Source organism: Micropterus salmoides, unplaced genomic scaffold (assembly GCF_014851395.1).
Source record: "Micropterus salmoides isolate LMB-PRFRI ecotype aquatic unplaced genomic scaffold, ASM1485139v1 Ms_hic_scaffold_18, whole genome shotgun sequence".
Classification (NCBI taxonomy): Eukaryota; Metazoa; Chordata; class Actinopteri; order Centrarchiformes; family Centrarchidae; genus Micropterus; species Micropterus salmoides.
The window spans coordinates 17,883,075-17,896,438 of NW_024040928.1; the positions used below are offsets into that span (position 1 = coordinate 17,883,075).

General features: G+C 38.6%; 2 protein-coding genes across 3 annotated transcripts; both read left to right on the forward strand.

The window, feature by feature from the left end:
- The first annotated feature begins 778 nt into the window (after nt 1–778).
- Nucleotides 779–10,238, forward strand: paplnb (papilin b, proteoglycan-like sulfated glycoprotein). 2 transcript variants are annotated; one of them, XM_038727285.1, is made up of 14 exons: nt 779–915; nt 3,390–5,217; nt 5,452–5,534; nt 5,919–6,028; nt 6,333–6,393; nt 6,692–6,794; nt 7,129–7,259; nt 7,529–7,846; nt 8,035–8,211; nt 8,298–8,448; nt 8,534–8,608; nt 9,063–9,219; nt 9,315–9,393; nt 9,549–10,238. In XM_038727285.1, exons 3-14 carry the CDS (start codon nt 5,478–5,480, stop codon nt 9,828–9,830), a joined length of 1,701 nt encoding a protein of 566 aa, XP_038583213.1. In that variant the 5' UTR covers nt 779–915; nt 3,390–5,217; nt 5,452–5,477; the 3' UTR covers nt 9,831–10,238. The 2 variants fall into 2 exon arrangements, with proteins under 2 accessions (XP_038583213.1, XP_038583214.1); XM_038727286.1 differs by lacking the exon at nt 779–915 and adding an exon at nt 1,482–1,830.
- Nucleotides 10,239–10,774: 536 nt separating this feature from the next.
- erh (ERH mRNA splicing and mitosis factor) lies at nt 10,775–13,122 on the forward strand. The gene is made up of 4 exons (XM_038726246.1): nt 10,775–10,929; nt 11,375–11,462; nt 12,247–12,367; nt 12,463–13,122. The coding sequence occupies exons 1-4, from the start codon at nt 10,927–10,929 to the stop codon at nt 12,563–12,565; spliced, it is 315 nt and encodes a 104-aa protein (XP_038582174.1). The 5' UTR covers nt 10,775–10,926; the 3' UTR covers nt 12,566–13,122.
- Nucleotides 13,123–13,364: the final 242 nt, after the last annotated feature.

Consider the following 13,364-nt stretch of genomic DNA (forward strand, 5'->3'; position numbering starts at 1 on the left):
CAGCTGTATCATACAAATAAATAGTTAAAAAATCATACATTGTGATTTCTGGATTTTTTGTTTTGACATTTGATTATGTCTCTCACAGTGGACATGCTCCTACAATGACAATGTCAGACCCCTCCATGATTTCTAAGTGGGAGAACTTGTAAAATAGCAGGGTGTTCAAATACTTATTTTCCTCACTGTATATATAGTTTTAGGGACTTCCTGTCCAGTAGTCTAGCCCTCTGGCTAGGAATCTAGTTTGGCATTTACCTTGCCAAAAACGTTCAAGGTCACTCAAGGAAACTCCCCCTTAGTTCTCATCAAGTATGTAATTGAGGTAGCTGACAGAGGACTTTGATGTGATAGATTTCCCATCAATCTCAATATCCAAGACTGTTTCTTTATTTAACCTAGGCTTTGAACCAAACAGGATAGACTTGGTCTTGCACAGGTGATAGCCTGGTCTTTCGTCTCCCTAACTTGTCAACTGTTTCTTGCATTCTTTATCTTTATGCATTACAAGACTGTTTTTGATTTCTGAGAAGTAAATTCCAAAAACTCTACACCTTTGCAAAAGTGTGTTTAATGTCCAATTCAATAAATTTCTGTTTGTTCCCACAGTTGTGTCAATGTTTAATTGAGTTTAGTTTCGTTATAGAAAGAAAGATTTTCGAATGTAGGAATTATACAGACGTCGCACCACTCACACAACTGTGAACACAAGTGTGAATTGCTGATAAGCATTTAGTGTTCAGTCTAAAATAGCACCACCATGACCATCATCATAGTCAGGAAATAGAGTTTCTATGAGGTGGGCAGAGCCCACTATACCCTGGGCAGGATCCATGCTTCACATGCAATCTAGTTTATCTTCAGCCTGCATGTTGAAACATTCTGGATGCCCTCAGTGAATAACCACAGAAACAAGTAAGAGTTCATTTTCTCATTTTTTGCTCATAGTCAATCGTTATAATGTGAAATCAATTTTTCATTCAATACTATGTCTACTACAACATTACTAAATACAAATATTTGGAGTTCTCCCTTTAACTTTCTCTTTAGTGTTGATTGTGTGTATTGCTACTAATAACTAATGTCTCTTTATGCTTTGGGTAGGAACTACCTTTTTGCTTCCTTCCAACATTCTTGCTTATTGTTTTTTATATCAATTTTTTAGTGCTAAAGCTTTTACGTGGATATCCAACAGATCGGAGAGTCTTTGCTGTATGTTTTATTATTGAAGCTTATGTTTAACCCTGTTGTACAAAACAAATACAAGCTCCTCTGCTTGTGTCTTTACATACAAAAAACAACTATATTCGTGTTCTTGCATTGTCTTTTTAACACTTAGCTTAATGTGTGCTTAGGTCTACATGTTTGTTCATAATTATAAAATAATGTAATTGTTGCAACTAATTTATTGATCTGTTCTTCTGGCTGGTTTTATGGTTTTTGACCCCTCAATCCCAGATGAATAAATTCCTTAATTCTTTTCTGATACAGCTAATGTTTACACCACTGCATTTACCCCTCAGAAAGAGCATAGTCTTCCCTTGACGCTGGCCTCCCTGCAGCAAGTTGTTTTGTTTTGATAAGAGATTGAAGGTGGTGAGGTCACCAATTTGACTCCTTATCTTCACAGCCATTTAAAGGCCTCTGCCTGCTCTTTAACATGCTTTTAAACACGTCATCGCTGCAGTGTATTTTCTCATTTTACTGTTTTATTCTATGAGGTGACTGAAGAGGCAGGTGGCCACCCACACTGAGTCACGGTTCTGTTCAAGGTTTCTACCCCCTAAAAGGAAGCTTTTCCTTGCCTGTGTAGCCAAGTGCTTGCTCATGGTAGGAATTGTTGGGTCTCTGTTAATAATATTACAAAGAGTACGATCTAGACCTGCTCCATATGAAAAGAGAGATTTATAACAATTTATTAATTTGCACTATATAAATAAAATACAATTGAATTTCAAGAAAAGTGTTAGAATATCCTGCTGTGCAATATATTAGAGAATATGCCAATTATTACTGTTTGTATTAAATTACTTGACATGACTTCTATCTTAAACAAAAAGTAATTAAACAAACATCAGTTATTTATAGCAACATTTAGGCAGAGGCACCAGGATAACATTTAACATACAACTTCTAAGTATATAATAAGAGTACAATTGTGTAAGTGTAAAACACTTATCCAAAAACTTTAAATGTAAAAATAGATCTAACTGTGCTTGTGAACTTACAAACTTTAACTAACTTGTACAAATTTAACTGTACTTTTTTATTACTAAAATCTAAACTAACACATTTCACATTTTCCAAACCTCTAAATTGGCTAAACTATAACAGTATAACATTTTCCTTTTTTGTTTCACAGTTGAACATATTTCTGTGTTGAAATAATAATGCTCAATGTCCCATATTTTGCTAGATGATATGGGAGGCATTTTATATATTTTTCTTCCTTTACCAAATGAGCTATCAGCTGGCATCATCTCACAAGGTCCTTTAAAAGCTAATTCTGCATTGAGAATCCAGGGTAAATATTTGTTTAGAACCACTGTTAGCACTAAAGGTTTGATTTAGTGGCCCATTTCATTTACCTTCAAACTACTGTAAGCTATTGATAGAAGATTGAACGTTACACAGTGTATGCAGCATGATTGTGAATAGTAGGAATAATAGGACTATGATTTGGTTGATTAGTCTGCATCTAGGTTTGTGATATAGTGAATAATGATAGATCTCAAGTGACTGTTAAAACTGTTACTGTAATTACTCAATACGTTCACCAGAGTTTGGCCCAAGCACACAGTGAGAACTGCATTATTAGATCAATACCTGAGGGAAAGGGAGACAGAAAAGAGATTGTATTATGCGAATGACGGGTACGTGTGAGTGTCAAGGCCACCCACAGATAAGTTCACGAGGATGGGGTTAATCTGTCTGGCTCATACAGCCGTGGCTGGGAGGAAGAAAGAACCACATAATCTTATGTCCCGCCTGCCGCTCACCAGAGCCAGCAATGGTCTGGACTGGGGAGGGTGTTGCTCAGATATAGCTGCCCTAAATGGATTACAGGACAGCACATGTCAGTGAAAGGACACCTGCATACACATACACATGAACCTTCACACACACACACACACACACACACACACACACACACACACACACACACTGTACATGCAGGTGCACAAGCAGGGGAGATTAGTCAGAAGTGAATTTTTCCCCTCCTGCCAGGAGCTTAAACTCCAACTTACCAGCTGAGAGAGACGAAAGGTGTTGGAGTGGCTCTCCACCTTTGACATTTCTCAGCCTTCTCTCTCAATATTTGAATCCTTTCCACCCGTTGACCTTTTACAGTCATTGGCTACCAGCTAAATGATTTCCTTTTCTTCCAGATATCTGTTTTGCTGAAGTCTGTCTTGAGGATCAGAGAGCTGTTACAGCAGGAGGATGCAGTCAGACTCAAAGCCAGACCCGGAATCTGAGGCTCAGACTTCGGGCAGCACCCAGGTCGGAACTCTGGACATGTCCGGGTTTGAGTTAACTGCCGGACGGCTGGAGCAGCTGATGAAGAGCATGGAGGTGCTTTTGTCAGACGTGGAGCAGCTGCGGAGCCACTGCAGCCACCAGGCCACTGAGCTGATGCAGGCGGCGGTGGAGCTGAGGCAGCAACAAGATGAGCTAAAGGAGAGTTACATGGATCTTTCCAAAGAAATGCAGGAGATTATGGATACAGTGGATGACCTGTTCAGCACCAAGAGTGCCTTTGAAACCAAAGAGAAGCAAGCACAGAAACTAAACCGGCAGCTCTGAGGGACAGAAAGTATCTGACAGACTTTGTTTCTCATTGAGCAGAAAACCAAAACTTTTTTTTGGGGGGGGTGGCTTTGGTTTTGGATATGTGTTTAATTTGGACGGGATGGGTTTGGAATTGGGATGGCATGCTGAGGTTTTCACAGCTTTGAAACAGTGCTTTAATTAGAATGGCATTATATAAACTTTTTGTTGTGCAAATTGTACTTTTTAGGTCCATATGTGACAACCACACTCACTGAAAAGGAGCATGCGTGATTCCAGTAAATACAATATAATGCATTACAGCAACATCACACATTACAGCCTCAAAAATAACTGCAAATTTGAATCAACAACTCTCTGTCATAGTTTTAATAAAGCTTGAACATCGTGAACTTAACAAGGGTACAGTTTGTTGCATTGCTTTCATACTGTCTTTGACACAGGCACTGCGTGTCAACAAATGATTTATGATCACTTTTGCTGTCATCAAATTTCTCCCCGGCCCACCCACTAACAAACACACACACACACACACACACACACACACACACACACACACACACACACACACACACATAATAGCTATTATTTCCATCACCAAGGTATTCTGTGTTAGCATTTAAGATTAAAGTATATGTTACTCTTGTCAGCCTGGCTGTCTCCACCAGCTTCATCTTTCTGGCAGAGGAATGTTGCTCATCATTGATGACTGTTGGTACATCTTCCATATTCTCTCCCGTCCAGGCCATACTCCATTGTGGTTTCTCACTAAAATAAACCTAAATAGAACCTTAGGGCGATGTTTACCTCCCACCAGCTCCTCTTCTGTGACTTAGTGGTCTGTATTTAGTGGTTATGGGATGTGTGAAAGGGACATTCAGTGGCCTGCAACCTTAAAAAAAACACATAATCTCTTTCACCTTCAGTGTAATTTTAGTGGGTTTCTTATGTATTAAGGCTTAATGGATTGTATTGCTTTAACATTTTAACATGTTATGTATCTAACCATTAAATTATGTGTTCCAAAATATTCTCTTTGTCTTCTTCTGTATTGGAACAATGATTGTACTCGATTGTTGCACAAAAGCACATTTTTGTTTTTGATCATTTCTTTCACTGAAACACATGGCTGCTAATGAAAAGGCTTGTTATAAAACTACAACGTAAGTAGTCTCATAGTCTGAGGGTCCTAACTGCAAACATCCTTTTCTAAATAGAAAAAAATCACAGCTTATTTTCAACATCAAGAAAAGAAGTCAAAATGTTTTTTTCTGTGCAGTTGAAACCTGACACTTTATGGGTTGTGGTGTTGGTGAGCAGAGAGGGTGAGAAGATAGAAAGCTGGGTGTCAGTGCCTACCTTCTCTACTGAGGTGCACATCCCTCTGGACTGCTGGTCGACCAGCTGGGAAGTCTCTTCAAGAAGGTAAGACAAAATAGCATGTGATGATATTTATTAGCAGCTGTTGAATCTATCAAAGTGAAACACTTTCAACACATATATTAAACACGAGTAAAGAAATCATTAAGGAAATCAATTAAATGTAGGTATAATCTGATACACATACATGTATTTATGGACTAATTGCACACACATCATCCATATTAAATAGATGTACTTGCATAGAAAGTTTAGTTATTTGGTTGCTATCCTCATCAGTGCTTCTGCAGTAGCTTCTGGTGAACATGAATATCCTGCAAGTCCTGGGTCTCCTACAGCTGTTGACTGTGACTGCTTTCACTGTGAGTCTTACTTTAGCAAAAATATTAATAATATTGTACCATTTAAATGTCCATGTCAGTGATATGTATTTTAGAACAGATGGAAATTGCAAAGAATGCTAAGTACAGTATGTCCAAAATCTCAACATTAAAAACAAAATGTTTGCTTTCTGACATATCTGCAGTCACTGATGCTGTTTATATGTCACAGAGCGGGTTTATACACGTTATGCAATGTGTATGGGACGGTTTGCGGCTAAATGTTCCAGCGTCTATTTTTGGAGTCTCCAGCATGCTCTTAGTATGTGTTAGTGGTTTGTGGTGGGCTACGATATGGTGTGTGAGATGACTATGTGATCCAGAGGATGAGGGAGTAAGAGTTGTACCTTAAATTGTTTTTTCCAGCTGACACAGCCGACCCATGACTACTGGGGAGAGTTTGGAGCCTATGGGCCCTGCAGTCGCACCTGTGGCACAGGAGTGGCAATGAGAACCAGGAAATGTATCACGTCAAGGTGGGACAAAGTTGTGTGTTAGGATGAGATAATAGGCTCATCTATTACAGACTTTGTGATAACGTTCCCTAGTATTTGATTAGAATAAAAATACAACAATAATTATTATGTTTTTAAGTCATCTATCCTTTATCTTGCATTGATTTTTATTTTTAGTTACTACTTTATTCTTAGTAAAGGGTCATCTTATAAAGTTATGCACATTATCTGTATTTAAATGTTGTCATAACCAAGAAAGCCAAATGCATTTAACATGACAAAGAGATATGTGGCTTACATGCAAATTCTTTACTCTCGCTTACAGGACAGATGGAGGACATAACTGCATAGGATCTTCTAAATCCTACCGAACCTGTAATACACATGTAATTATCCTTAAACTGTTTTTTTCCTCATTTTATTACATCCAACCACAACCGGCACTAATATTACATTTACATTTAGCTGATGCTTTTATCCAAAGCGACTTACAATTCCTACATATGTCAGAGGACGCATGCCTCTGGAGCAACTAGCGGTTAAGTGTCTTGCTCAGGGACACATTGGTGTCTCACAGTGGATTCGAACCTGGGTCTCTCACACCAAAGGCATGTCTTATCCACTGTTCCATCACCACCCCAATCTTAAAATATGCCAATAATCCACAATTTTGTGTCATTGCAGGAATGTCCAGTTGGATCTAGGGACTTCAGGGAGGTCCAGTGCTCCCAATTTGACAGAACGGACTTTCAGAGCAAACAGCACACATGGGTTCCTTATTATGGAGGTATAAGACCTAATATACCGTGTTGAGTCTAGGTGAATTAATACTTTCAAATCTTGGTGTTTTATTTAACCCCCTTTGATTAACAGAGGTGTAGATGCTTACTAAGGTGGAAATTATATATACATGAAATTAACATAATAGACATAAATAGTGAGTGACATCACTGTAAGTTGTGTCACTGTGATTGTCTTAATTTTCCGACTATCTCTGTATTACAGTAACTCTGGTTCACCATATAAAAATTGGTGCAGACACTATTGGAGCTAGGTCTGTGATTGTTGGGGTTTGTATAAATTTTATCACAGAATTTTTATGGCTGTATCTCTTTTTGTAGCATCCAATCCATGTGAGCTGAACTGTGTCCCGAGAGGACAGAACTTCTTCTACCGACACAGACCCGCAGTGGTGGATGGGACACCATGTTATGTGGGCCGCACTGATATCTGTGTGGACGGCGTCTGCAGGGTGGGGAAACAACAAAATATTGACACACTTTCAGAGCACTATGTTGTACTGTACAGTATCTGTGGAATATCTATGTTTTTCTTAATTATTAGCTTTAACTTACGTAAAGGAAAATTGGCTCAATTGTCAGTACAGCTCTTTCTCACACAGCAATCTACATTCACAAATACACAAGTAAAGTCACATTGAGTAGTTCAAAGGCCTTGCTCTAAGGCACTTTCACACTAGTTGTTGATTTGATATATAAGTGATTTTATGTCTCTCTCCAGATACTGATCTACGGAGAGTTTATGGGCTTGGATGGGGACACTAATTCTGTACACTCTGCTGCTCCTGTTGCTGTTGCACCTCACCCAACGGAGACACTCACGTACATCTACAAAACCGGTGTTTATGGCGAGTGCTCTGCCACCTGCGATGGAGGCATGCAGTATCGCAGCGTGGCATGTTGGGCTCAGGATCCAGCCAACCCCCATGTGGTGGACGAGTCTTATTGCATTACCCAGCGCCTGCAGAGGCCACAGAGCCAGCAGGCCTGCAATATGCATCCCTGTGCTGCTGAGTACAGTGTCTCCAGCTTCAGTGTGGTTTGTACCTTACAGCAGAGGACTTAAATTTAACATTAACAACAACCACTGGTGTGATATAGAGGCTTTCATTTGTCTTGAATATCGTCTCATTTATCTATGATCGTTATGCAAAATTAATTTGGAAATAATATTTAATTTTTTTAAAAGTTGCTGTAAGATTGACAAAATTTTAATATCTCGGTCAGTGCTCTGTGACTTGTGGGGAAGGCCAGCAGACAAGGGAGGTGATCTGTGTGGGGCTTGGAGGTAACCATCTGGCTGACCACGCCTGTAGTGGACTGACAAAACCTCCTTCTGTCCAGACCTGCCGCAGACCTGCCTGTCACACACATGTCACATGGCATGTTACTGAGTATGGACTGGTAGGTGAAACAAAGCAACACACAGAAAAATACGTATCTCTCTTTATTTCCACATTATTTAACATCTCCCTGTCTGGTCTCTGCAGTGTACTAGAAGCTGCGATGGTGGTGTGAGGGAGAGGAGAGTGGGCTGTTTTGATACAGATTTGAACCCCTACCCAGAGGCCCGATGTGGAACAGCTAGCAGACCCGTCTCTGTAGAGGCATGCAACTCACAGCCATGCCCCGGAGCACAAAGTAAGCCAAGTCTGAACTGTTAACACACTCTTTTGGTTTCATTGTGTGTGCTTGTTTGTATTTAATCAATCTACTTTCTCTTCAGTGGTCCCAAGTGCTCAGGACCCAAGGGCACATACCGTGAGAGGATTTGTGCCCCATGTTTCAGAAGACACCTCAGGTGTGTAAGGGTGTTTTGTTGAAATTCTCTTTCTTTATGTGATGCATTTATTTTATATGCGTAACCAAAGCTGTAGTAAAGAAGATGTACAAAGAATTTTAAAAATGAGTGCGTAGCCAGTTATTTGAGCTCAGGTAGTACCAAGACTATTGTTGAATGAATGCATCCCCGGGCAGTGAATAAAATGTGCCCTTGTGTTGTAATTGCTGCTGTCTAGACCATGATTGCGCTTCACTTTCTTGTCCCTCATTCACAAACACAAAGCCCACAAAGAAAAGTGTTTCTTTTAATACCTTACTACTGAAATTCATATTTAGATTCCAAAAATCCAGCCAAGGTTAACCACTACCAAGTTTAAACCTTCTGTAAAAGGTTAAACACATTTGTTCACAGGTCAATGGTATGTACAGTAGCAGCATCCTTGTTTGACCATGTCTATGTTTACTTGCTTTAGCTTCCAGGCCATATTCAGACATTAGGTATGATCCCTACCCTGCTGTGACTGGTCCTCAATGTGCTCAGTCATTCTATGGCTGCTGTCCTGATGGCCATACCTCTGCCACAGGGCACAGGAATGAAGGCTGCTCCCAAGATGACTGTGTCCGCACCAGGTACCACAGCTTCCTGGATCCAATTCTTGTAACAAATATATGACACTGATAAATGGCATACTGGCTCAATATAAAGTGTTTCCAACATTCCTTAGATACGGCTGCTGTTTGGATGGGGTGACTCCAGCTCAAGGATTTGGAAGGGTTGGATGTCCTGAGTACCAGGCAACTGTGGTAGGAATTACATCTGTTTCTCATCTTGTTTCAATAAACCCATTAAATATAGTTGAATGATGCAGATTTATTTAAAGGGCTATCTAGAAGGCTATTTAGAAAGATTTCTCTCTTCTCTCTTCCATTTCACTCTTTCTGTCATTCTCCCTGAGCAGCACACAGCACCTCCTGCCCCTCCATCCACTGGTAATGTGTGCTCCCTGCCTCGTGATGAGGGCCCCTGTGATACTTGGAAGGTCCGTTTCTACTATGACTCAGGCACTGGCAAATGTACCGGGTTCTGGTATGGAAGCTGCCAGGGCAATGCCAATAACTTTGTGTCCATGGAAGCATGCCAGAGAGAGTGCGGGGCTGTGGTGAGGGAGCCCCCACCTGCTCCTCGCAGAGTTACCCCAAGGAGAGAATTACCCAGAGGTCTTCTGAGGGCAAGGGCGTAACAGTGCTCACCAGCAACACCTCCAAATCATGGGCTAACCGGAGTGTTGTCTCTGTGAAGCTAATCGTGATATTTGTGCAAACATAGTATTTACATATATGAAGACATACACAAACATGTATTGTAAAACTCAACACATCCCGGCTTTCTTTTAAACACAAGACTTTAGACAAGACATTAAAATTGATCTAGATAGCCTCACATTATAACTGACATAATCCCAGCTCATGGTTCTGATTTTATTATCCATTTGATCTTTGGCTTTTTGTTTGTGATGCTCAGTATATTCATTTGTGTATTTTTCCCTTATAGATCAGGAATAAATTGAAGTAATGTCAATGTGATTACCCAAGTTAAATCATAAACCTAATCAATAAATGTTCAGCTATCTGGTAACCTTGAACAAAAACTGGTATTGGTGTTGTCCTTTTATTAAATTATTGATAGTTTTTTACAAAACAAAATACATTGGTGTGATGTAGGCTAACTTACTACATTTGCTCAGGTACTGTACTTGAGGAATCTCATTTTCTGTTATTTTACACTTTACTACTTTATATTTCTACTCCATTACATTTCAGAGGCAAATATTGCACACAAAACATATGATAATTTTATGAATATGAGAAATTGTTATAGATTAAACACACAACAGCATCAACCAGCTACAACATTAAATTACTAGCTACACTTTAATGCCTCAGTAATAATAATAATCCAGTACAAAAAGACATTGCGATTATAACACTGATAGGAGCTACATTGCATAAGAAGTACTTTCCTTTTGATACTTACTGGCTAATTATTAAGCTTATACGTAAGTGAGAGTCTAATGTAGTATTTTACGGGATCTACTTTTTGCTAAGGATACAAATACTTTTTTTCACCACAGACTGGTCTTGTATTTTGAAACATTTATTTTGAAACAAAAACTTTATTTTGAAGGCATTTCATTGTACAGCCGGAAAAAGAATTATTTTATTTCCTCTCTGAATATTTTCCCTTAGACAGCTAACGTTACATCGCACGGGCCGTTTAGAAGCAATAAACAACGATTTTTGTTACATATATAGAATAGATCTGCGGTCAGCACAAACATGGTAAGAGTGTTAAGTTTAACATTTTAAGAGGTAAAATTCGCAGTATTAGCTATATTAGCTTCTGTTAAGTCAACATAGTTAAGCTAACAGCTAATACGAGGCTACCGTTTACTAACTTAACGTTACTCTGTCAAACATTTTTTGTCCAATTCTTCTTTGGTATGAACACTAAGTTTAATGGTAATGCTTAAGGAACTAATCCCTGTTTGCTAGTTTAAATATAGATAAAGTATGTGAGATATGTTGTGTAAGATTAGCTATTATGTTAACCTTACAGTTAGCTATATAACGTTAACAAGCTTTTGCCCACTGTTTGAAAACCTCTGGGAGAAGGTTTAAACCAGGTTCAAACAAAAAAGCTGTGTGTCAGTAATTCAGGTGATGTAGTGTGATATAAAGAGCTGGCGTAGTTGTGTTTATTAAATATTATTAATAATTTTTACAGTCGCACACAATTTTGCTTGTCCAACCAACCAAGAGACCTGAGGGCCGCACATATGCTGACTATGAGTCAGTGAATGAATGCATGGAAGGTGAGTCTTCAGCTGTTTCACATTATTTTTCACCTAATAAATCACGGTACTTTTTTGTCTTTACCTTTGGTGTATTAAACGTAGCCTAAAACTGTATTTTGTTGTTAGCACTATTACAATTTTATTTCAACAATATTCCTCAGTGAAGCCACTGGAATATTTATATAACGTTAGTTATAAGCATATTAATGGATTCCTGTCATTATTTGGAGGGTAAGAGCATTAAATATCTTATGTCTCTCTCAGATAAGAAGTGTTTAATACTATTTACAGTTTAGGATCTTTGCGATATGGCTATAAATATATTACTATTACTTATTACTTATTATTTTTTAATTTCTTGGTTATTTAATGGTAAGTGTGACGGGTAGGAACAGACAACATGCACAACAAACTAGAGTTGAACTTATAATATGTCAACTGCAAGCTAGTCTGTTGAACTACAGAGCCACTGGAGCCATCATTGACATTAATAAATGTATTTTTATCACATGCCCAAAGTGCTTAAAACAAGTAGTTGATCATTCAGATATATCAATTCAGTTTTTTAATTTCAATCCTTTTATTAATCCACTCTTATTTCTCCTGTCCGTCTCCCTTTTTAGTAAAATATGTAGTGTCATTGACTTTACAGTATCTAATGAACCTTGTTACATTGTTGAGAAAGCGACTATAAACACTAAATTAAGTTCATTGGTATCTGTACCATTTAAGCTATTTTCTTTTGATGCACACTTTTAGAAATGGGTTTGCCTCCATTCAGCATGTCCTACCTCTCTTCCAGGTGTTTGCAAAATGTATGAAGAGCATCTTAAGAGGATGAATCCAAACAGTCCCTCCATCACTTATGACATTAGTCAGTTGTTTGACTTTATTGACGACTTGGCAGATCTAAGCTGTCTTGTGTAAGTATGGTTTTAGCTCGATTTTTGAATGAAAACCAACCTTGCATTGAATGTATTTATCACTTCTAATAAAAATATCTTAAATTTGTATACAGGTACAGAGCTGACACTCAAACATACCAACCATACAACAAAGACTGGATCAAGGAGAAGATATATGTCCTGCTGCGGCGTCAGGCTCAGCAGGCAGCAAAGTAAAGGCATCAGTGAGGAGCTGTCCTGCTACACACACTGCAAAGGACTTTACTGTACATTGGGAAATGAAGGGATTTGAAAAATGGGAAATGGAGTCGTGCTTTGCAGCATGCATATGTTTGTCATTTGTTACACTATAATGAGAGTGCGGCTAATGGCTGCAAGATGGAGAGGGATCCCTGCTCGGAGAAATGCTCCCCAGCCTAGATAAAAACATTTTTTTGTTTGTCAGATTTTTAACCGTGTGCTTTCAGTTACCTTAAAAGTTATGTGATGTTTTTTTTTTCTATATACCTTTACTGGGCAGTTAAATTTCAACATGTTATGTATTTTGAATGCAGGTGATTTGGGTTTTTTTTTTTATGAGAGAAGTGTCTGCAGACTGACCCGTTTAACTGATCCCAGAAGATTTATTTTCCACATTTCGTCGTTATTACTATTATTACTATATCCTACCATCATGATGTGAAATGGTGTTTTTGTATACATTTTGCGTAGAATCTGATTTCAACTATCCATGTTGCAATTTTCTTTGATTCAAATTAAACAGTTGTTTTCTGGCTGGTCTCCACTCTTCCATATATAACCTTTGTCTCAATGAAGAATACATTTTCCTGTTAATTCAGTGTCAGAATAGAAAATGCTAGTGGACAAGGATCTACAACTCTGTGGATCCAAATGGTTGGACTACCGGGGGAATATGATGCAGAGCGAGTGGATGGTAAGTAATATATAAAAGGTATAGGGACTAAATGTTGGATGATCGTAGAGACTCTCGATGAGAAATTTCGAGTAAATAACA

Excerpts from the sequence above, each read along its gene's own strand:
- paplnb (XM_038727285.1), top strand. The coding sequence starts at position 5,478 with ATGAATATCCTGCAAGTCCTGGGTCTCCTACAGCTGTTGACTGTGACT. Across the intron at positions 6,795-7,128 it reads ATGGGTTCCTTATTATGGAG|CATCCAATCCATGTGAGCTG; the intron begins GTATAAGACCTA and ends CTCTTTTTGTAG. Across the intron at positions 8,449-8,533 it reads GCCATGCCCCGGAGCACAAA|TGGTCCCAAGTGCTCAGGAC; the intron begins GTAAGCCAAGTC and ends CTTTCTCTTCAG.
- erh (XM_038726246.1), top strand. Across the intron at positions 11,463-12,246 it reads AGTGAATGAATGCATGGAAG|GTGTTTGCAAAATGTATGAA; the intron begins GTGAGTCTTCAG and ends CCTCTCTTCCAG. Across the intron at positions 12,368-12,462 it reads GCAGATCTAAGCTGTCTTGT|GTACAGAGCTGACACTCAAA; the intron begins GTAAGTATGGTT and ends ATTTGTATACAG.